Source organism: Paramormyrops kingsleyae, chromosome 6 (genome assembly GCF_048594095.1).
Source record: "Paramormyrops kingsleyae isolate MSU_618 chromosome 6, PKINGS_0.4, whole genome shotgun sequence".
Taxonomy (NCBI): domain Eukaryota; kingdom Metazoa; phylum Chordata; class Actinopteri; order Osteoglossiformes; family Mormyridae; genus Paramormyrops; species Paramormyrops kingsleyae.
In genome coordinates, this window is record NC_132802.1 from 9,181,820 (window position 1) to 9,206,787 (window position 24,968).

Genomic DNA, 24,968 nt, shown 5'->3' on the forward strand with positions numbered 1-24,968 from the left:
GTGCATTTCCTGTAGTTATATGGCTAGATTTATATGGTTAGGTCAGTGGTTTAGTGGTACAAAGGCTGCCTAGCCTGGGCATTAAAACTTCAGATTATTTGTTTGGATCCACTATAACCACACTGGCTTTTGTGGCACTGACATGACTTTCTAATTGACTCAGATAAGTGTGCAGGGATGGGGCCTATTTGCATTTAAGTGCTGCAAATTAGGTTGGTATCTATAGGGTGATAGTTGTAAGTGTTCATTGACACACATAAAATGTCCACAATGCAAATCTGTCTATTCAGGGGAACACCACTAGATGGCACTCAGTGACACCTAGAGACTGCGGCTGGTGGAAGCTGAAGCCAGGGAGGTACTGTAGTCCGCTAACTTTAACTATAAACAAGATGACACCATTACTGCGCATTTCTTTTTGTTGCACTATGTAAGTCACTACAAGGGCCATTAAAATTATAGCAAAATGAAAACACTATAATTCTGGATATATGGTACGCCACAGGATTCTGAAACTTGAACAGGTATGTAGTATATAAATTTGTTTCTGTCTGGCAGCATGTCGGAAATTTTTGCTTTTGAATACAAATTTAAGCTACTCTGTAGCTGTATTGATCTATACCTGCCGTCACTTCTCCTTTCTCTGGTTTGCAATATTATGTTTGCCCTTCTCCCATCCCTGATGCAATTCTGAATTGTTGACGATGAACTGGAAAAGTTAAACTAGGTGGGTTCAGTGGATTACTTGACCAGAAATTAGATTGGCTACTCATTATAACATGCAACCATCCCTCCACAAGATCTGGCAACCTAGCCTAAGTCATGTGATTATGCCTCTGTATGTACAGTACTTTGGTAGTCAGCACAAGCTCAACCACGGCACAGAAACTGTCACTCTGTCTGTATTAAAAACAAATTCTAAAGTGTCTTCTGTCTAACTAGCACTTAACAGTAATAGATACTTTATTGATCCCCATGGGGAATTTTTTTTTAAACCACCCCCACCGTAGGTAAAAGTAAACTGGCTGTGAAGGGCAGTCACCTGTAACAGCACCCAGGGAGCTGGGGGGTTAAGGGCCTTGCTCAAAGACCCCAAACCACGCCAAGGCTGGGTGCGAACCAGCCACTCGCTGATCACAAGCACAGAAGCGAAGCCCACTGAGCCACACACAGCACATACAAATCTGACCACTTTTATGAGGTGGAGTTACAGAAAAACTCAAAAGTATGCCACGCAAAGCCCTTTTTAAATACTACTTCTAGTGAGAGGTGAATCACAGAGCTTTAAATATTTAGTCAATGAAGGCCGGAAGCTGATGAGCACTAACAAAAAATATTTTGTCATCATGAAGGTAATCTGGAAGTCATGGCCGAGCAGACAATGTAGGGAAGGCACGATTTTGTAAAATTTTATGCTGTTATCTTGCAGGTCAAATTTGCTCCACGAATGAAAGTCTCATTAGCTCCTCAAAGGTCTGACGTATTTCCCCTTTCAGGGGCCGATTGGTCCTGACAAGAACATACCAGCCCTGTGATTCAGCCACCAAAGACGTAGGTGGGGATTCCATTGTGATCCTTTAATATGACACTTAATGGCTTCATTTGAAGAAGGCATTTATTCGGCTAAGGAAGGAGAAGCTGCACTTGATTGAAGAATGCCAGCAAGGGGAGGAACCAGTCTAACCCGTCTGGCCCCGCCCCCTTCCTCTTTGCTCCCTGCCCCCAACCCCTGATTGTCACCTAACTGGCCACGCTGCCTGACATGTTCTGCCGGTGGAACTCCTAGCACCAGTGCAGCCAGTGCGGCTGCGGCAGACACGCGTACACAAGACATCTAAACAAGCAGGCGCCGCCGACCCTCTCAATCCCCCCCCCCCCCCCAAGCTGTCGGTCGTGTTCAGTCTTGCAGCAGAAGCCACCTCCTGCAAACAGGAAGTCTTTAGGACCCTGTGGCGCCTGGTGACTGGGTGAGTGATATTTTGAACCTGACCACAGAACCAGCTAGCAGCTCCTTCGAAACGGCAGCCCGGCGTGCAGCTCCGAGGACCATTTGCAGAAGCTGGGCCAGATCCCAGGAGGAACACCCATGCCCTGAGATGTCCAGCAGCCCGGCCCCAGGATGGAGCAACAAGTTAAAGCCCTGAGGGGCTTCCTCGCCTTTGTGAAGAGCAAGGAGACGGAGGAGAATGCCGAAGGAAGCTTGGACGGCGAGTTCCTTGTGAGTTTACTCTCTGTCACTTGTGATCTCAGGGACTGGTGAAGAAACGGGTTCAGCGAGGTGAAGGTTGCACCCTGAGAGCATATATTCCAGATTTACTGCTGTGTGCCTACTGTGCTTGTCAGGGTTTAGTGAGGATTAAAGAATGCTGCTGATCAAAGATAAAACCACATGGCACTTGGGCTACATCTTGGAGGAGAGGTCAAGAAGTCCCTTTAAAAAGTCGCTTTTTAAGTTATGATGTCTAAAGCTTCTTTTCTCTAGTTTTTTTGCAGCTATTGTAGCTCTTCATATGGCTGTCCTGTCTGTATTTTTGATATGGATGGTCTGTGTGTCCGTTTCTGCATATGAAAAGTTTGTTTTTTGGGCAGGTGTATAGGGAACTATCTCCTCTTTAGTGAAATACCCTATTGCAAAAACCATAAAGCTTGAAACTGGGAGCTCTGGGCAGGACACACGACAACTGCATGAGGTTTCCGGCCCCAATTGCGAACTTGTTAGCAAATGGCGTGAATTGGGTCCGTATTCAATTACGAGCAACCCGTGTGGGGAGATTTCTCATCAGCATCTTGGGGTGATGTGTTCACGCTCGGAAAGGTCTGAGCAAACTCTTCCTCGCTTCCTATAAGTCTCTTGTGCGTCAGCTGAAATTTCCGCTCCGTTGCCCAACTCTGAAAGCAACTGCAGAAAACTAAAAAAAAAACAGGAACTCAGGCTAGCAGTAAACACATGGGTGTAGCGGCTGCCGGTCAGAGTCGGACACTCATGTAACACTGCCTGCAGCTCCGTTTAGCCTGTGAGCTGTGGCTGTGACTCTGCTGGCATCTGCCAGGATACACTGAAGGGACAAACTGGGACTGTCAGCGAAATGTTTCACAGCGCCCTCGTTTTTTTCATGTACGTCATTTGCTAACGATATGCTGCAAGTCGAAGCCTTAGCCTTGTCCTTCTCTCATGGCCATATATCCTTCGTCCCGCCCCCTGTGATTATGTCTGGATCCTTTTAACACCTCATATTTAATTCACGGCTGACATACTTGGGATTTCCCATGTGAGTTCTGTTTCTTCGTAGGTCAGTTTTGTTTCCTGATGCGGTTTTCTAAGGACGCCTGGCACATGGGCCAAAATCGAAAAATATGCAGAAATGGCGGCAAAGAGAGAATCAGACGGACAGTTTTCATTTATAATATAGTGAAACTAGCGCACTAAACACTCCTGTTGTGCTCTGTTGTAGTTTATGGATTCCATGAACACTTTTCTCTTCCTACTAAGCAGGCTAGGCCACCACAGAGAACAAACACTCTACTGCAAGGCTTTTTACACCTCACAGATCAAGTTAGGGCCAGTAAGGGCGGCTTCGACGGCATTTAGAGGAGAAAAGTGTGCATATTATTTGAGAAGAATCTCTCTTTTGAGATTTATGTGGCCAAAACAAGTGGGAAAATGAGATGAATTCGTCCTGGGTCTAAAGGAGTCAATGAACCTTCCCAGCTAATAGGGAACGTTCCCAGAACTGTAGCCAATGTTATGAGAAAGTCCTCTCAAGTTGGCAGAGAAAATTCTTACTTTTACATTACTTTGTTTTATAACATATTACTATGTTTTACATTTTAACAAAGGTTCTATCAATGTCAGCACGATAAAATTACCACCTGAACATTCTTTTAATGCAATTCATGTCGAAAAATATTGTTTTATTACGAAGCATATTATTTTATACAAGTACTATATGTATATACTGTGAAAGCACAATCCAGCCACGGACCCACAACCTTTGAGGCATAAAGCAACAACCCTACCCGCTGCCCTACCATGCTCTTTGTGTGTTTTTATATTATTACTCTTAGCTGTAATAGTGGGATTATGTTCTGGGAACATCAGGAAAACTGGACACTTTGAATGTTACCATACTTTAATCGTAATGTTTGGTAAATGTTCCTAGAATGAAAATTTTATAGCGGGGTTATAATAGTAATGTTGAGTCAAGAAGCCATAAGCATTATGTGTAGGAAGCCTGAAGAACTCGACCGAGCATGTTGGTTGTGTTTTGAGTTTCTGGAGTCTGAGCTCTGCTCTCAGTGTCCAATCCCTGGCATTTGTGGGCTCGGGAGGAATAGTGGGCGGGCAGGGATATGGTAACAGCCAGCCTCTTCTACTTTAGTGAAACATCCCACTGACGCGGCAAGACAGGAGCAAATAGTGATGTCTGAGGTAGGCCCCGTTGTGTAATGGTATTTTTTCGGGGATCTTCAGAGCTTACAGTCATGCACTGTCCCGTGGTAGGCATCCTTACGCAAGCCTAGTAAGTGCAGGCAACCACGTTGTTCACACGCTTGGCAAGGCTGCGGCTTTCCTCCCACATTGTTTGTCAGGCATCTCCGTGGGCACCTATTCACCCACCCAGCTGATTCCTCCCTCACTGTTTGTCAGGCATTTCCGTGGCCACCTATTCACCCACCCAGCTGATTCCTCCCTCACTGTTTGTCAGGCATCTCCATGGCCACCTATTCACCCACCCAACTGATTGGCATTTCTACACTAAATCTGCGACGTGCAAACTGTCTGAAACTGTGGGAGACAAACTCCACAAAACAGAGAAAGTCAAGTTTAACTGACTCCAATTGTCATGTGAGGATACTAACAAAGTACCTTGGAGATATCAGAGGGAAAATAACACAACAAATGACAGACTCCTAAATGCAAATAATAAATAGCACAGTCAGACCACCATCACGCTGCTGACGACGTACACGAACAGAATGTGCTTCACTCACCAGACAAGAATGTTCAGCTTCACCACGTATATTAAAAATATTTTTCTTGGCATCATCCTGACTTCAAAGAGCTTTAAAGAAGTGGCTCCCTAAATAGTTTTCAAATTAGTATGACATGGTGCAGAGGTGCATCAATGCTGTGCGTCAAATATATTATTAAGTGTTCTAAGTGGCAAAGAGTACATCCTGATTTTAAAGCTAAATGATCTTTGTACAACATTGCAGCCCACCGAATAGTTGGCAGTATCCTCGCGTTTTGGTTTTCTGAGTTTTGAGAAATGAGCATGAGATAGTTATGAGAAAGTTAGCCAGTGAGTTCTACCACCACCACAAAGCGTGTTGTGGTGTGTGTGTGTGTGTGTGTGTGTGTGTGAACGCCCATCTTTTTGCGTGTGCATCTGAGCACATGTGTAGCTGGGGGGGATTTTGAGCTCTGGTTTCATTCAGGTTAGTGGCAGAGGGAGCCAATGTGTCTCTCAGCCTTGTGGTGGCGGGGGGGGGGGGGGGAGCTTGCATAGGGGGCCACTGATATAGGGTAACTCATCAGGTGGGCCTCGGCGTGAGAGGGACATCGGACGCTGATGTCCTGTCAAAGGTGACATGGCCGTAATCACCGACATCACAATGACTGCCTGCATCTCACATCTGCATGTCTCCAGAGGAAGGAAGGAACCACATGGACAATCAGATCCTTTAGTGGACAGATGAAATGCATATCATCAGCTATACCTACAAAACAACAGCTGCAATATGGGTCAAAGGGTAGACTAAGACATAATTGCTGTGAGTGGTCTGAGGTTAAGGCAGGAAAGCTCTGTGACATTACAATGACCTCATGCAAATCTACTGCTGGGACGTTCTGATTAAAGCATAAAATACGCCTCATGGTTCAGGCTCTGTCAGCTCAGTGTTCTGATGCCTCCACGGTGGTTTGTAGAGTCACAGTAGAAACAAACATCCTTCAGTTGTTCAGTGGAAACTGTCATGAGCAAGTTTTCACTTCCTCTCAGGGGCAACATGTCTTCGCCTACCCCGAAAGACTTAGGTCCCGGGGCAAGTCAATGAGAAACAGGAAGGCACGCACATTTTCCAGGTCCCACCTTCTGGAACTGTGATGCAAATAAGGTCACCCATCTGAAGAACATGGAACAAAGCAGGGTGCTGTATATGTTTAAAACATAATTAATGTTAAAAATTAATAATTAAACCGACCAACAGCCCAGCTACAAAAGTGAGGCAATAGTGCTCACTTGCTGCCATCGAAAGGCTTGCTTTCACTAACGATCGTAGTTAGGGCAGTCCCATTGGCCGCTGGTGCAAGATGGTCATCATTTCCTGGAATTATGTCATTTGCAGAGGCTGAAAAGACAGTCCACCAAGTACCGTGCGGACAAGACTTACCCCACAACTATCGCAGAGAAGCAGGTGAATGTGAAGAAAAACAGATACAAGGACATCGTCCCTTGTGAGTTAACTCCACCGGAAGCCTGATGAAAAATTGTGTGTTAAGTGAGGATACCCTATCCTCCTGGCTTTCAATATACGTAACCATACCATAATCATTAATGTCAGTGTACTCAGGGGTATATATATATATATATATATATATATATATATATAATCCCAGCTGAAAGCTGATTGGCTCCTGGAGTGCCCCCTCCCCTGTCACTCAACAATTCGAAACATATCATTGGCTAATCATAAGGTTGGTCCCTCTGTATGAATTGTGGTCCCTCTTTTGACTCCCACCTTTAAAAAATCCTAAAATTGCCCCTGATTACACTGTTCAACAGGAAGCATGACTGTGATGTATTAGAGTTTTAGGCCAAAGGCATGTGCTGTTCTGCATGATAGGAGCATTGAAAAGGCCTGGATTCTTCTCTTTTCTCTCTCCAGTTGACCACAGTCGAGTGAAGCTCTCCCTTATCACTTCAGACAGCGAAAATGACTACATCAATGCCAATTTCATCAAGGTGGGTAGAGATTTTGCAGAGCTTACAGAAGGAGACAATGAGGGAATGAGGGGGATCAGGTGTGTGGCTCAGAAAGGAGGCTGCAGTACCTGTGACTGGAAGGTCGGCGGTTCAGAATGACTTTGCCCTTGGGTCCGTGAGCAAGGCTTGTAACACCCAGATTTCTCCAGGAACTGGCTCTGCTTTCTCAGAAAAACAAACAAAGCAAACGAAAAACTATGAATGCTTTGGGTGAAAGCATCTGCAAAGTAAATAAACAGGAACAAGAACAGCCAACGTGCTTGAAAGTCTACATCAGTGTTTTCCAACCAGCTCTTTGGGGACCTGCAGACAGTCCACGTTTTTGGGAGTTGGGAGGGAGCAGAAATGTGAACTGTCTGGCAGGGAGCATGGAGGGAGCAAAAACATGGACCGGCTGTGGGTCTCCAAAGACCGGGTTGGAAAACACTGGTATACATGTAGATGTAGGTAAGGAAGTCTAATACAAATATACTTCCACTGCAGGCTTGTAAAAGGTTAATCAGATGATGGGTTAAACTGCCAGCTTCCGCTTACTGCCTTTTCACTGAGTCACTGAAGGCATTCTCATGCCCCAGTGCTGCCATTAGTATCTGGAGGGTGTAACCAGGCCCTGTGACATCTCTGTTGCCAGGGCGTGTTTGCGGAGCGGGCCTACATCGCCACCCAGGGCCCCCTGCCCTCCACAGTGCTGGACTTCCTCAGGATGCTATGGGAGTATAAGGTGGAGGTGAGAGGGTAGCCAGGATTTAGTCCAGACTGTGTCTGGCCCCCCCGTGCCCGTGCCATTCGGATGGGCGTCGACATGCCCATCTGGGTGCAGCCTGGCGTGTGGTGATGTAACTGCGTCTCTCTTTATCTCAGGTTGTGGTGATGGCCTGCAGGGAGTTCGAGATGGGCAGGGTGAGTCCCCTGGGTCACAGCTTCTGCCAGCTTTCATACTACAGTCTACTGCACAGTGTTTAAGAAGTGGAGAAAAAACGATTCAACTATAATATCACTCCAGACTGTGAATATTCTTAATGTTGCACTTTCTGCTGACCAGAGCGATCCCGTTAGGTTCTTTCCTTCTTTGGAAGACGTTGTGTAGCTCTTGCTGTGATACTGCTTACACTTTTACTGGGCCATTGATTGGCAGCTCAGCATAGCTGCGCTGATCCCTGATCGACTGCTAGGCAGCCCTATGACTGAAATGTACTATTTGCATCACTTGTATGTCGCTTTGGAGAACAGCACCTGCTTGATAAAAATAACCGTAAACAGACAAATTTATGACTTGAGCTGTTGGATCTTTCTGTGAGTGAGAGTGAGTATGGAGTCGTGGCTGGGAAACCTCTGCCTTCAGCAGAATGTGGGCTTTTGTAGGTGGGGGCATCTAGATGACACACAGGGGTTTACACAGGGGCACTGTGAGAGCGACGGGCATTCAAGAAGACAGCTCAGGCTTTATGCTTGGAAGCCCCCTCTTTTCTCACTTCCTGTACCAATTTCTGACCCACCTTACAGAAAAAGTGTGAATGCTACTGGCCGGAGAAGGGGGATTCGGTAGCCTTCGGCCCTTTCATCGTTCGATGCGTGAGTACTTCCTTCCGAGCTCCGACCACTTCCTGTCTCTGCTAACAGCCGTCTCGGCACCGCTGAACACGTGATGCTCAAGGCCTCAAATCAAAAGGCTGAACTCAACTGGTTTCATTAGTAGCTACCAGAGTCATACGACTGCAATCATACAAATGCAATGAGACCCTTATGTAAGAAATAGCTTAGTCTCTGTAGAAATTGAATTAAATGAATAATAATGAAGCATAATAAAATAACTTAAAAGCTGAGATAACATATGGGATTAGAAAAGTCGAATCATAAAGGAAACAGTCCAGAAAAAAAAAAATATTGCTTTAATTTCATTTCAGGACACTGGTCACTGGCTGAATTCTTAGCAGAACACTCAAAGTCTATTTCAGCTTAACGTGGAAGGTTTATGCACACTTATAAATATGTCTCATGTTTATGTATGACAGCAGCTAATCTATCATTAGATAGGTTAGGTAATGTTCTACCCAAGTAATGATTTGGGTTACGTGCTTCAGAAGTGAGGTAGATGATGTGTTTTTTGGTGGTTCCATATCTAAAAATCCTTGACCTCGTCCACCATCTGTCATCACTCTGAGCTGGCAGAAGAAGGATGTGGGGATATGCAGAACTATTCAAATCTGTTGCACATTCCCCTCGATTCAACTCACTGTCCATTTGCACAACTGTTTTTTAACAGTTTTTTTAAGTATATTTTTCTTTCTATGTGTTATGTTCATGTCTCGGATTGTGAGTTTTTAAATGGCTTTTGTATTAATATTATACTTATCATTGTTTCTTGTATATATTTATCGCCATGTTTCTTGCACAAGACCATAATTTTATCTCAGCGTATGAAGCATGCATTATGCACCTGAAGATGACCACAGAGGTGCCATGAGGCCCTGTGCTGAGGTTGGGCAGAGAAGAACTTCCTCTTATTGACCCGCGGCCCTTCGCAGGCGCCAAGGCCTAAACCGTTGCTTTTTTGACGGCCTGGGCGCTCTCAGTATCACTTCACCATATCGGTACTTTTGTGCGTCTATTTATTGCCAGAACTCTAATCAGTGATGCATAAAGCAGAGAAAATCCACATCTCTTCCACCAAAATCTGAAGCCACAGTGGCCATTAACAGAAAGCCCTGGGTCTCCTTACTCTTTGTGTTTAAGAACTCGACCGAGCATGTTGGACCGAGCATGTTTACTCTTTGTGTTTAACTCCAAAAGGTTCTTTCGTGCACCAGGCGAGCGAGATTTGTTCAAACGATGACCAATTCTAAACCACCTCAAACGTGCGCTTTGGTTTTAGGAGTCCGAGAAGAGCAAAGGTGACTACATCACAAGGGTCCTCACGTTGTCATTCATGAAAGTAGGTAGCCGTCATTCTCAGCATCTGTTCCACAGTATCATTCTCCCAAGATCACAGGCCGTAAACACAGTCCTCCGCGAAGGTAGAGCCAACCTAGGGCATCCCCCCTTCCGCTTTCGTGCTCCTAACAGAGCATTAAAGTGTCGTATCGGGATGTTGGGCGGTCGGCTGCAGCCCGGCGCTGCTTCCTCTTAGCCTTCATGACACAATATATTCAGTGTCTTGCTATTTTAGTACTTCACATTAGAACTACATTAAGAGTTTAAATGATTATAGATTAATATACATCAGAGAACAAAGAGCAGCACTAAACAGAAATAGACCCTGGGAAGCACAAAGCTAGATAGCAACACAATCAACAAATAATAATAATTTACAAAAATAATAATAAAAAAAAATAATAATAATAATAATAATTTTGTAGAGCCAGAGTGCTTCATAAGAAAATAAAACATAAATACACAGTATATATAAAATGGTAATACTAAAAACGACACAAGCATAAATTATAACAAAAATAAAAAATTTATAATTCTGTATATTAAGAAATGTTATGCGATAAAAGCATGGTTTTAAACAAGATTTAAAAATAGATACTGAGTCAGTAGGCCGGATCTTTAAAGGGAGGCTGTTCCAGATCAGATCAGTGCCAATAGCTGTGCTTTGTGTTATTTTGTATAATAATGAACATATATTCCTCTTTTCCAGAGTAAGTGCTTATATTTAGCTACTGTTTTCCTTTATTGTAATTTGAGCAAAAAAAATCACACCCTCAGCAGTGTGTAGATGTGACATTTACATTACAGGGATGTAGTTTCTGCTTGACTGAAGTACATGGGCTGCCAAGATATGTAGTCGTTCACTTTTAATCCATATGCATCTTTACTCCGGCTTCTACCACCAGCAAACTCGGACCATGCAGCAGCTGCACTATGTGAACTGGCCAGACCACGGGGTACCAGACTCCATACCTCCCATCCTGGAAATGGTTCAGGAGATGCGCTGTCATCAGCACCATGAAAATATCCCCATCTGCATTCACTGCAGGTCAGAGTCCCGCCCAGCACCATCTCATTGGTTGGCCATTGTCACATGATCTCCCTCGGACTGATCAATAAATGACCGGTTTTGAAACCATTTGCTGTGGGAGCTAATGGGAAATTTTCTGAATGAGGACATGAGTGCTTGAAAAACAAGTATGCCACACCTCGTCTCTGATAACCTACTCCTGAAGGTACATGGCCTTCACATGAATTCATCATCTGGCACCAGTTTTTACAAGTCTGTAGTCCAAACTCACACAGGAAGGTGTGGGAGGATGGCCACAGCCCTCATTAGATGAAGAAGAAAAAAATACAGCAAACTCATTTTCCAGACGCTGTCATTCTGCTGCATTGCTGAGACAGACCAGCAGCACCGATAAGATGACCTTGTTTTCTGAAAATCTGATAGCTCATTCAATCACTGGCCTGTTTTGCCTTCAGCTGCTAGCCTTTTGCTGGTCTTTCGTGTATTCCGGATGCTCTCCCATTTATATATGCGTCTTTGTCTTTAACTTGAATAGCTCTTTTTTTAGGTTTATTGCATAGCCCTCGCTTCAATGCTAACTCACACCTGTGATTGATCATTCACTGGAAGCTCAGCCGAGCTGCACTCATGCCTAATTGGCTCCTTGACAGCTGTATTCTGACAATTTACTATCTGCCTCGGTGGTATGTTGCTTTAGAAAAACTGGAAGCTAAATTTATCCAAAAGCCAACATAGGTTTTTTTGAGACAGCGGGGTCAGCCTCTGTGCAGCAGCCAAGACTAAGAGCCTCGTTCAAGGGCCCGATGATGACATCACTCCACCCATGCTGGGATTTGAACTGGCAACCTTCTAATCGCAGGCACACTTCTCCCATTTACTCAGCACAGAGTTGGCTTGCCTCACTCCTTCTCTCCCCGTCCTGCCATCCCACTCCTTTTGCCATTCTCCCTCTTATGGCATCTCTGTGCCCCTGCAGTGCTGGTTGTGGCAGGACGGGGGCGCTGTGCGCCATCGACTACACCTGGAATCTGCTGAAGAATGAGGTGAGATTGCTGCTGCCCTTATGGGACACGGCTCAGCAGAAGCAGTGGGTGGGTGAGAAGTCAGATTCAGGCATTTAATGCAATGATCCCCCCCCCCCCCCCCCCAGATGATCACCAACACCTTCAGCATCTTTCATCTGGTGCAGGAAATGAGGACTCAACGTCCCTCAGTTGTTCAAACTAAGGTAACAGTCCTTTGCCTCAAAGCTACTATAACCCAACCATTAACTTATTACACTGTAGTTCATTACATACCTTCAACTTACCTTGTTTTGGCCTGGGGGGTCATTATAGTACTACCAAGCTTATGTGATTTCAGGTCAAAACAGAAATAAAAATATATAAATAATAAAAATATTATAATATACAAGAATATGGCAATTACTACTACGGTCCTGACTCCATCAAATACGCATTGAAATGTATAATATTCTTAGTAATAATAATACCATTATGAACTAAGCATTTAACCAGCATGTTAAGGCATTTATTATAAAAACAGGAAGAAGAAATTGCATAGTAGGAATGACCCAACAGTTGAGACTGAGAGAAACAGGAAGCTGTTCACACAGCTTGATCCGCGGTGTCTTCGGATTGGCGGAGCTGGGGTTGAGTGTGTTACAGGCTGCATGGGCGGTCACTTCCTGCATGCCAGGGGACGATAAGGCCATCAAACTAGCACCGTAAAGTCAGCCAGACAGGTGGAGACATCGTGGGTCAGCACCCCACTAGTTTCACACGGGTTTTCATTTCCTTATATATATATATATGTGTGTTGTGTATCTAGCAGATATTATCTACATATTGCAACCATGCACTAATAACACACTAGTAGTGCAACTTTGAATAACTGGACACCAAGGGGAGCTGAAGTAAGCAGAAGGAATGAACATCCAGCTCAGTTTTCCACCCGCAGTCCACAAAGGTGCAGTTAGACGAATCGGCCCCCGTAGTGTGTGACGGCGTGTCAGCCCTGTGATAGAAAGGCATCCCTTCCTGTATGCTTCCTCGTCGTGTGCTTCCTGGGAAATGCTCAGGGATGATACCAGGGTTTTTTAAGGTGGGGGGGGGGGGGCATAGGAGGGGCCAACCTTATTATTATCATTAGCTAATGATATGTTTTGAATCGGCGAGTGATGGGGGAGGGGTACTCTGGAAGCCAATCAGCTTTTAGCTGGGGCCAGTGCCCCTCCCCCTATACATCCCTGGACATGGTACAGACTCACCATAACAACCAAGTGCTATAGTGCAGTGTTCCCCAATCCAGTCCTCAGGGACCCACAGCCGGTCCATGTTTTTGCTCCCTCCCTGCTCTCTGTCAGTCAGTCAACATTTTTGCTGCCTCCCAGCTTCTCTACCTTCTCTCCTGGGTGGGAGCAAAAACATGGACTGTCTGTGGGTCCCCAAGGACTGGATTGGGAAACACTGGAGTAGTGGATGAGCAGGTTGAAGATGGATGGATGGATGATGGAAATAAAACTTTATCTGTACTTCTAAAGTTGATTCACATTTGGTGCATTTTTTGGAATAGGAGCAGTATGAGCTTGTGTACCGGACCATTGTGTTCTTATTTGAGCAGTATCTGAAGGCACTGGATGACTCCACAAACAGAAAACAGGTGAGTACTTTTGTTGGATGGTAATTCAGACTGGGGGATGTAGGTTATATTCCTGTGTCCTGCCAAGATAGAGCAGCCATCAGTTTCTCTGTATTTTGTTAAAATAAATGCCAGTGGTACAGACATTGTAAGACTGAACCAAAAAAGACTACTTTCCTAAAGTAGCCCAAAAAGGCAAATCCAGTCTAGGCACCAGTATTCAAATTTATGGTATAAGCCTTTTTGTAGTTCTCAAAAGACAGGCTACTGTGCAGGGGTGATTTTAGGATTTTTTTTTAAGGTAGGGGGCATGAGAAGGCCAAAAATTTATATAGAGGGGCCAATCTTTTCATTAGCCAATGATATGTTTTGAATTGGTGAGTGACAGGGGAGAGGGTGCTTTAGGGGCCAATCAACTTCCAGCTGGGGTCATCAGTGACCATGTGGCCCCGCCCCTGCTACTGGGTCAGTAAACTTATCCTCTCTCCCTCCCGTCTCCCAGGTCCCAGTACCCTCCTTGCCCATTCAGGTAGAAAACGAGAGTGACACTGGTGACAATTTCACTGAATCACTGGAGACACCAGAGGAGACAATGCTGGGGAGGCAGCAGGTCAACGCAGAGAATAAAAGAGAGATGGAGGTTGTGTTCCAGCTCCAAGTGGACGAGAAGCAGTGGTGAGGAAACATCACAGATGAGCTTCAGATCTGCATACTCACATTGACACACAGATGTCATACACATAAATCTCCATGCATGTATTTGCTAAACTATTAGAAGCGAAATGATTCTCCTTTATAATTTTATGGTACATTATCACAATTTAAATTATTACTTTTCACCAGGTTACACTGCAAATTCTGAAAGCAATTTCTACTTTTTTGTTATTTTAAATTTGAACACATGAAGATTGACTACTACAGTTTTGTGGCTGCATGGCTTAACTGTGACATTCTTCCATCTCAGGGACAGGGGCTTAGCTAATCACACAGCTGCGCTGGCTGACCCCCCAGCCATGTGGCGCCCCCTGATGGAGGAGAACACTCATGGCGCCTGTGAACCTGAGCTCGCTGGGCACACTCCAGCAAACATGCTGGGCCCTGTGATGCCACAGCCCAGACACAGCAAACAGCAAGAGCAGACTATGTGTGAGATGCAGAAGCCTGAGCCTAAGCCCAGGCATTTAGGCATCAGGACGGACTTGCTCTCCCCAAAGCCCAGGAAGGAGGAGCACTGCCCCCTACAGGAAGAGCTGGAGCTGCACATAATCTCAGAGCCTGCAGTAAATGTCCACACACTCACCAGTTTCGTAGAGGACCCATACTTCTCTTCGAAGGAGCCAGAAAGCCCCATGGAGTTGGATGAGGTGTTTCCCACCGACAGCCCGTCGACCATCAATGCCTCCTTCAAAGCCCCCAGCCTGGCCCTCAACGATAAGATTCTGGTGCTCCCGCAGATCGGCAGTGAGGGAATAGGTAATGCCTCCTACAACTAAACCTGGGAGATGGCTACTACTCATTCTATCAATTTGAAGCCCAAGTCAAGTGGGCGTTATTGTCTTGACTTGACGTGGGCTTGAAGCATATATCAAAATACACTGGTTCAATTGAACTTGCATTTTCCTCAACGATGAACCCTATACCAAAAAATCCCATCTATGATTAGTGTCAAAAATTAAACGTCACTTCTGAGTAAAATTAAAGGCAAAAGCAAAAAGTAAAATTCATAAATTCTGAAAACAAGAACTAAAATGACATGATTGTTAAACTGCATCAGGCTTGTTTGCGCTGCACAAAAAAAGAGAAGCTTTTAGGTGTCTCTGCTTCCTCTGATTTTCATATACAGTATTATGGCTCACACTCATGTCATAGATGCAGCTGAGGCCTCCGTCGATAAAGACAGCCCCCCTCCTTTGCCAAAACGAACCCCTGAGTCTTTCATCCTGGCTACAAGTGTGGAGGAAATATCACAAATTGCAGGTGAGCATCCCCACCCAGCTGAAAACACAGCATACCTGACTGCTTTATCCCAGGTGCAGAACTTCTGCTTAACATGAAAGGAACCTCATGGTCATTAGCAATCTGAGCCGTACTTCCCTTTTCTCCTGACTATCTGAAGCAGCTGTTGTCCTCTTCAGATGTTCCATTTGGTCAGTGCATGTTATTGTTTCTCTTTCAGAAAGTACTGAAGTAGACCAGAAGCTTCCCGTGGTCTCCTCACTGAGCACAGCAGAAGCCCTTAACAGAGACGGTGAGTTGTAGGTAGGGGTGTCCACTGAGGAATAAGGCAGGGGTGAATTCCGGGGTCTGTTTTTCACCCCCATAAATTGTTTTTCTGTGCAGGGAGTCCCCCCTCCCCTGTACCTCCGCTTCCAGAAAGAACTCCAGAATCATTTATCCTGGCCAGCAATGAGGGTAGGTGTGAGTGGAATTACACAACATTCTTCTGATTGGTTATTTGTGATGAGGTCAGTTATTGAAATATGCCGTCTAATTACTGTACAAAATGTAAGTCTTTCTCATGCAGGAGGTCTAACTACGGACTACTTCTCTACGTACAGATTCTCATGCTATACTCCCAGAACAAAACTGGTTTCTTATTCATGTAACTGAAGGGGTTTAACTCTGTGCCACTGGGATTCCAATCCCCCTGGGAATAGTCCCCTAATAATTCCACTCTGCCTGACTGATGAAAAATGTGTCGCTACAACAGACGCAGCGGAGAAGTTGGATCTGGACAGGCTTCTTGCCGTGAGCGGCGCCAACAGAGTAGGGACGTCGCTGGAGTGGGCTGGGAGGTCAAACCCGGATCAGGTGAAACTTAGGAATGCCTGGATGCGGAGCAAGGTGAGACCCTCCTTGGAAAATTCCACACAAAGGGATGTTATCAGGTCTCACCCTGGTACATCACGCACACACCTGCAGCTATTATTCAGGATTCTATCGTAGAACTTTCCCTTACAGGTAAACTTACAGATGCTGGAGGTCAAAGTGTATTCTATTCTCATAAATCATAGCAAATTGATCATGATAGCAAACCTTTTGAATATTTTAAGTTACTTCTAAACACTGAATTTTTGAATTTGAAAGGCCTTTTTGAAATTTAAAACAAACGTACTTAATGTTATGTCACCCCCGCAAAAATAATAAAAAACAGAATATGCAATGCTAGACAATGTTTTTTATATTGCAGGCTTGTACTTTGTATTTAATAGTTCAGCTTTATTACCTTAATGAGGGAGAGGGTTCTCCCAACGTGTGACAATAAGCCACAATGGAAAATTCCGGATAAATGAAGAACGCACACTTTATTACTGGCTAAACTAACATCTCCATGTGTGCCCATGAGCATTAAGGACAGACGCATATCAAGAAACCTGCTATGTTCCACGCAAAAGTCCCTTCTCAATCTGCCCAGTCGTTCAGGAGGGTCATTATGACCATTTAAACATTAGTCGGGCAGTCAGATCTGCATTTATACCCAGCTAAAGCAACTGCCTAAGTTCACCACCCAATTCGCTTTCTTTCAGAGCTTAAAAGTTAGAATGTCGCTACCGGGTAAGTCTATTAAACCTTTCTGAGTGGTTTTCATTCTAATGGCCTATAATTGGGATGTTGAGTGGATGGCGCTTTTATTTCTCGTGTGGATGTGAATTGTCACGGGCTCTCTCCAAATGTAGCCTCGGTCCGCTGTCGTCAGTCTCCGCCTCTTTTTTTTTCTGTCTGGCCACGCTTGACGGGACTCCGCCTCAACGCAGTGCCTTCGCTTAGCATAAAGCCAGATCTGTGCTTGAGAGGCCCTGTGGGGTCATGTGCTGGAGATTTGGGAGACCCTGGGCTCTGACTCGTGTCGATCTGTTACAGGCCCGCCTTCCTTCCCTCCGCCTCCTGTTCCTGCCCCCGTCAAAGAGAGAGCCTCTCTTCTTCTTCCTGATTTTCCTCCACCTTCTCAGTCAGACACAGGTAAGTATCTCACCATATGCCCCAGAAGGAATAATCAAATAAAATAATATAACAACGATCTCAGTTCAGTTTATCATTAAATATGTATTGCTTAAATATAGCTTTTGTTCTCTTACTGTAGTAACATGACTACACTCACATCAGTTAGGCTTAAAACCTGATGTCCCTCACCATTGTGCCCAGATTCAGTAACATCATTAATGTGCTTTTAATCTAGAAAGTTCTCCGACACTCACTCCACATCTTCCTGAACGGACACCAGAGTCATTCATCATGGCTTCTCCAGACAGTGAGCTAACGATTTTCTCTTTCCTGTTTTCAAGAAAAGTTTTGAAGCATTTCTTTTATTATCAAACATTTTATTTTTAAATCTAACAGCAGCATCTAAGGGGGTAGCGTGTGGCTCAGTTACGTTCCAGTGTCTGTGATCAGAAAGTCACTGGTTCAGATCCCCACCATTGTCAGAATCATTGACTTACTGGGCAAGGCCCTTCACCTCTGACTGCTCCAGAGACACCTAACCATCCTTTCTCAATTTATCCAATCATGCTGGATAAAAGCATCTGTGACATAAATAAAATGCAATATTTTTTGCGCGGCATTCTGTGCATGAAGTGTCAACCCCAAATATTTTCTCAGCAGAATGACTGTATATTTTTTTGTATATTTTTTGCCCTGTGAAGTGTGACCAGAGTTCTGTTCTTATCTGCTCCAGGAGATGTGGACCAGGGTTTGGACTTGCCCACCAGCACTGAGCACCCTCAGCGGATCGGAACTTCCTCCGAATGGGCGGGAAACAGTCAGCCGAAAAAGTTTCTGGACTGCATGCTTCGAAGCAAGGTGAGTGATACCCGAAAGCGACTGCGAAGGCACCATGTCCTCCGTGGCTCTTTCACAGCTTGTTATCTGCGTATCGCTGAGCCGGCTCACGTCACCCGTGTCCCTGGCAGCAGCGTGGTGTGGTTATTAGAGCCATATGTTGGACAGTAATAACCTCATCGTAATAATTTCGAAGATGCACATTAAATAGCAGACAGTGAACAAATTACTGTTAATTCAATTTAATCACACTGGCTCACAGTTAGGCTCGGGGTTGGTGGTTGAATGACTACGGAAATGATTTTCCGCTCGCATTAGGCTAAATAAGCCCAAAGCCCACATTTGAGCGTGTCTCTCAGTCATGCCTTATTAAGAAATGCGCACTCATATGCATCTCAATCTTTCCCTTACAGAGCGTTCGAACAAAAAGTTCAAAGCAAGGTAATCTGTTCACTGATCTTTTCTTTTTTTTTTGGTCATGGCACGTAAGTACAGTTTCTGTAAAATCTACGGTCTTATTAAACAGCACCAGTGAAAGCCTCCTTAATAATTCCCCACCTGTGCTAGTCTTCTTTGTAAGTGCTGGTGAAAGGTCGATACACTATTCATGATAGCTGATTCCCTTTCAGAAAGAGAAAACACCTTATTACACAAGAAATCTGCCTCGTACAATGACCAAAATCTATTTTAAAGGATATTATTGCTATGGACACTATCGATCTTAACATGGTCGGTCACTTTCAAGACGGCCTCATAATTGGTATCATCTGTTGTCACTAGAGGGCGACTTGGTGCCTTCTTCTTAGGAAAGGACCAAGCCCGGTTTAACCTGCTTAATTAGAGGAGGTTTAATCCAGAGTTTCTTTTGGTATAAATTGTCACATGCTGATGTGTGTCTGGCTGAGGAGTGTTAATTTACAAGAAGTAGGAGGGGAAATTTAATATCTTACCTTTTTTAAATCTGATGTAGCCGAAAAGGCCTGTGTTCATTTGTGACGCCATCTTGCAGGCCGCCTTTCCACAATCAGTCCAGAAGCGGTCAGCACCATTTCTGAAGTCGGTGAGTGACAGCGAGTGCATTTCCAGATCACAATTACAGTATGCCGGTCATATGAGCAAACTGACCAATCAGCTTTGACATATGAGAAAGCAAAAAAAGTTTTGATTGGCTGAACAGTTCAAAGAGAAAGGGACATCTGGGAGGGAAGTGTCTCCCTTAGCCCCACCCATAATCAGACCGACCCCTCACACAGAAACACAAATTTAAACAAGCATTTCCTCCAGGATAAATGGAATTTATCATCGTTGCCCAAACTAAGAGTGGAGCCCCCAGCCTGTGACATATTTGTTTCTCTCAGATGTGATACAGGAGCAGCCTATAAACAACAGGGCAGTGGCTCCAACTGTGACATCAGAGGTGAGACCAAGCCAAACCCCAGAAAGGACGCCTTTGTCCAGCAAGTCAAGGACCAAGGTATGATAGCAGCCCCCCCCCCCCCCCCACCACTTTGTGTTTGCAAGTATGTGGTTTGACATGAGAGGCACCACTTTAGGCCTCATAAATATGCCTTAGTCTGTCTCCCCTTCATTGTCGTTAATGTGCTGTAACTCTGACACAATGCTGATCATGCAGTAATTGAGGATCACCTTCCTGTCCCACTGCAGAGCCTCAAGTTCCTGAAGAACATGCGCAAGCGTAAGTAGTGCGTCATGCAGAGCTTGGCGTCATCGCCCGTGTCCTTGTAAACCTTAACATTTCACTTCAAAACACCCACCATTAGTCATTCATTTACGGTCCAGATTGACGTAGCTGTATATCAGACCTTTTCATCTATGACGTGCCCCACGCCTGTCCCCCGTGTGTCTCCCCAGCAACGGGTACACCGTACGTCGTACACAATACCCTGCAATGCAGGAGAAGCGTCTTGGCTGTGATGGCAAATGACCAGCCGGTATACATCCTCCCAACACAATTAAACGCAGCTTTGTTGGGATTCTGGGTCACCGCTGGGGGTGAAAGAGCTCTTGTATAGAGCACTGATCGCGCTATTGCGCTCAACCTTTGCTGCCCAAGTTACCTGAGAGTCCTATTTGGACTCGAGATTTAATACTCACTTAAAAGGGTATGGACCTTAGCTAGGGAATGAAAGGGCTTTTTTTGTGAAGTCCATCAGCAATGCTTTCCTGAAGAATACCACTGAAGCTTTACTTATTAGCTTGCCAACTGGTGAAAATGTTTAACAAAAAGGTCATATTTCAGGTAAAGTGATTTAAATGAAATCCTTCTACTGCCCTTCAATGAACGCGTGGAAATGAATGGATTTTTATGTCAAAACAATCAAATCTTTATAACTGTGATGTTCCCGAAGCTTAACATTGGATCCATCTCACCGAAGATTCCATGTGAACCCTTATCACGGTGCAGTGAAATCCATCCTACAGATTTTCCAGTGGATCTCCTACAGATGATGGCTCACCATCGATTCACTACGTCAACTGTTGTTTGTGTGAAAGATAGTCAAAAGAAAAACACATATGCTGCTTCATTTTTATCAGTAAATGTGCAATATTCTCTTTGATGTTTTTTTTTAGCTAAAGAAAACCCACCTCCGGCCTCTGCTCCTTCAAGAGAATCTCCCTCCCACAGTTCCAGCCTGATGGTCAAACTCGGTATGCCGACAGCACACCAACACCCAGCTCCCGTCCTATAGCCCTGACACACTCATTCCGCCACTGCTGACTTGATTCACACCAAATCGTCACACCTGTGGGCTTTAATCTCCGCTGCTCATTTCTGTAGACCTTGGCACTTTCGGTCTCATGGCCTGCTTTAATCAACAGGCTGACCTCGGCGTCTGGAATTTTCCATCAGTTGTCACTCACTAGTTGTGCACAGTGCCAGTAATTTCAAGCATCGGGGTAATCATCTAAATTGGCGTGTTATTTACTGATGCATTTGTTTAGCAAGTGGTCACTCAAGTAAGCGATGCGATTTGAGTGCTGAATTTCAGCACACCCTTATTTCACAGGTCCATTAACCTTAACCACTGTATCGGCGTTTTCTTTTTTGCTTTTGCTCCAGGATTTGGACACCGCTTTGGAAAGCCCAAAGGCCCAAGGAACCAACCAGAAACCTGGGTGTGAGGGAGGGGCTCAGGCAACCCAACAGTTTTTTTTTGTTTGTTTTTAATTTATGACAAAATGGCTTAGAGTAGCACCAGGTCTCCCATGGAGACTTGGGGGACCATGTGACTTAGCATAGTTAACGCCGCACTGCATACCTCACACTTCCGCAATTGGCCAATAACCGATGCTGCTGTCTTACAGTCACATGGTACATTTCTGATACTTCACTAGGGCGTAAGTGTAACACTTTAAACCTCACAGTAGATCAACAACAGAAGGAAAACATGCACAGATGTAGGCGTAATTGCAGTTGTACAGTCATCCACGCAAAACATGGAGAAAATATATTGCTTTGTATTATTTAAAACAGGATACACAAAGAAGTTTACTTACTAAAATACCAGCTTTTGTGTGCCTTGTCTTATAATGTATCCCAGCAAATTTGTATTACTTGTACTGGCTGTTGAAGAACAAACATTGACGTTGTCTAGAGAATGTTCTCTTCCCTACTGAATTCAGATGGTACTCTTGTAGTATTATACACTTCGCAAAAATCTACGATTTGCTCTTGGCAAATGATGAGTTTTTCTGCTAGCCAGCGCTAACGTTCCATACCTAGCTTGGGCAGCACTCACACTTTGCATTTGGTATAGATTATGTGTCTCATACAAGGAGATACTGCTAAACAGTTGTAGTTATACAGTGGATACTGAGGGGGGCGCAATGGCCACAGAGCTAAAGAAAAATGTGACAATTTCATTGCCTGTCCGGTGCCCTTATCAGCGAGGGAAGAGGGGGATCTCGAGTGTCCCCTCTGCATATTTTGCCATCTAGGAATGGGTTCCCTTTGGTAGATTTTACCAATCCAACTATATTTGGGGGGTTCCAATGTGGATTTTACTACCTGGCCACGTGCTTGCATGCTTGGTGATGACAATCCGTAAAATCTTAAATGTAAAGCCAAGCTGGATGCAGAAAGATGAGTGAAGGTATGCATCACGATAGCGAGTAACGACGGTTATCGACAGCGGAGCTGAAGCACTGGCTGAGTAGCTGAGATGCTGCTGATCATCTCAGAGTTCACATCACAGGCTTATAAGACGAGATGCTTGCTGAATTACAAGAGCTCCACTTTAAAAGCTGTCACCTCATGAAATATTCATAAACAACAGAGGTAACTTATTACAGGAAGAAACCAGATCGCTCTGGCGACGCGGGATGAATACTGATGTCTTAACCCGGTGGTTCCATTTTTAAGCCACGGTTTTAATATGTTTTTTATCATGCCATAGACAACTCAGCGCTGGTATTGTGAGATCTTGGAAAAACTCATGCATGCAAAGCATAACCTTTTTAAAATGATTTATTTAAAAAAATACAAGAAAGTCTATGCATTCCATTGTGTGTATTATCATACACAATAATACAATTGAAAAGATCCACACATTTTACAGAGCTCTATTAAATGTAAAGGATTATGTTTTTCCCAAAAAGGTTAATCTATATAATATTTTCATACTAACATTTCTTGAAGTCAAGATAAAGAAAATCTTCAGTACAGACATTAACAAGAGCTACTATTGATGTTGTTACACAAATCATGCCATGATCCCCAGGCAAACTTGAAGATGTACAGAACAACCAAAAACAGAACAAAAATTAGCTGCCATTTTCTTTGCTTTTTAATCCTACACTAGATCCAGAAATACATTTACTAAATGCTATCCATCGGACCAAAACTGTTAAAATATTTATTTCATATGCTAGAAAACAGATAAAGCCAGTCCTACACTTAATAATAATAATAATAATAATAAAAAGTTTTTGAACATAACCTAAACAACACATGAATCCTCTTTACTGATTAAAGCCTGATTCACAATGTACACGGTCTCATACCCATGGCCTCAGGCAAACCACTATGTTAGCAGTTCTCGACCCAGTCTGGTGGAACAGAAGGGAAATGTGGACTGAGGACTGGGTCGTAAGCCAATGCCCAAAGTGGTCTTCAGGTAAAGGGCATGACACAGTAAAACTGTCTAGAGGGTTGTAGGCTGCAGAGCGACAGATTTACAGTACCGTGAGCATATGCCACGCCTGAAGTACAAGCTGGGCTTTGGGGCTTCTACCACCGAACGGCGCGTCTTGCCTCAGGAAGAAAAGGGCAGACGGGAGTAACTGGACTGGCTTAAAGGCACTGAAGGATGCACTCAGTCTAACGGCACAAAGACAGCATTAATTTAACCCAACTTCACACAAAATAATTTCATGGTACTGGAAATGGGCTGGGGGCGGGGGGGGGCGGGGGGTCTCCATAAAATCGGCGGTGTTGCTGGTGTTGAACTGCATGCCCCCGGTTCAGACACTGGCGGGGGTTTGTCTCTCTAGGAGGCATTGAGCAAAAAACACAGGACTGCCGTCAAAAGTTGACGCATCGACAAGTATGTCACTTGACCAGCGAGAGACGAGCAGAGACCTGCGTCTCGCTGAGTACGCTGAGACCAAACGAAAAACCTTTCCTGTGTCGGAAGCCGGCTTTCACGTGATTTCATCCTTTTCAAAGAAACTGCTACCTTCAAAGGGACGGACGGAAAAAAACACATCAAGCACATCTCTACGCCGAAAACAATGGCTACCACACTGCACCCTGTATCACTCATCCTGTAATAGTATAAAAATTGCTATAGCCATTGATATAACTTACTATGGGTATTTATTATAAATCAACACTGAGGGAAAAAAGCATGATTTAAATGCACTGGGAAAAAAGCACATATTGCCGATACGTAGATTAATATATTACAATTTCACAAGTTGGTTAATGGTAAACAGTACTGGAGTTAATGATTATGAGCCAAACACCTATTGTACCCATATATAATTACAGCAGTTTTTTCACAACATTTGCAGAACCGTCTTGGGGGAGGAAGGCCTTATAAACTCCATGAAAGAAAAATAAATAAATAAATAAATAAATCACTGAACTTGGAGCCAGTACACTGCCCTCCAAAGGTGAAACACAGAAACTACACCGACACAGAAATCGTTCTGCCTTGGTTTTAGTTCACATTTTGTATTTGTTGTCATTTTCACATTCTTCTTCAAAAACCAACCTGAACTAAGACATTTGGTCATGAGATAAAACAGTTTATGTTTAAAACAGTTTACAGTTTAAATGAGTTTAATACACCTGATTTTGGTATTTGATGAAATATGCAGTTCTTGTGTTTTGCCTTTGGATGGCAGTATACCCGCCATAGATTTCAGTCAGATTTAACTATTAGCGACTTTGATATAACCTGATATAAAGCATTCTGCCTCCACAAGACCCCCAGCTGGACACATAGCCACCTACCTCCCATGTCTAAGGTAAAAATGAGCACAGCACAGAATGCCTGGCAGCCATTAAAACTTTGTACAGGTGACACACAGCAAAGCACATGGAGAGGGGGGGGGGGATTTTATCTATGAAAACC

General features: G+C 44.3%; 1 protein-coding gene across 1 annotated transcript; it reads left to right on the forward strand.

Moving 5' to 3' along the window:
* Positions 1-426: 426 nt before the first annotated feature.
* Positions 427-21,987, forward strand: ptpn22 (protein tyrosine phosphatase non-receptor type 22). Its single transcript, XM_023834971.2, has 28 exons — positions 427-524; positions 1,996-2,218; positions 6,349-6,457; positions 6,889-6,965; positions 7,618-7,713; positions 7,848-7,886; positions 8,490-8,558; positions 9,859-9,918; positions 10,823-10,965; positions 11,924-11,990; positions 12,098-12,175; positions 13,522-13,608; positions 14,090-14,262; positions 14,552-15,060; positions 15,457-15,564; positions 15,764-15,835; positions 15,928-15,999; positions 16,298-16,431; positions 17,115-17,142; positions 17,449-17,547; positions 17,765-17,836; positions 18,263-18,387; positions 18,780-18,807; positions 19,376-19,426; positions 19,725-19,840; positions 20,032-20,062; positions 20,959-21,036; positions 21,449-21,987. The coding sequence occupies exons 2-28, from the start codon at positions 2,120-2,122 to the stop codon at positions 21,508-21,510; spliced, it is 2,682 nt and encodes an 893-aa protein (XP_023690739.2). The 5' UTR covers positions 427-524; positions 1,996-2,119; the 3' UTR covers positions 21,511-21,987.
* The last annotated feature ends 2,981 nt before the right edge of the window (positions 21,988-24,968 follow it).

Bases quoted from the DNA above. Each gene is read 5' to 3' on its own strand.
- ptpn22 (XM_023834971.2), top strand. From the start codon at position 2,120: ATGGAGCAACAAGTTAAAGCCCTGAGGGGCTTCCTCGCCTTTGTGAAG. The intron at 15,061-15,456 runs GTAATGCCTCCT...CTCATGTCATAG, and splicing joins GATCGGCAGTGAGGGAATAG to ATGCAGCTGAGGCCTCCGTC. The intron at 16,000-16,297 runs GTAGGTGTGAGT...TCGCTACAACAG, and splicing joins TATCCTGGCCAGCAATGAGG to ACGCAGCGGAGAAGTTGGAT.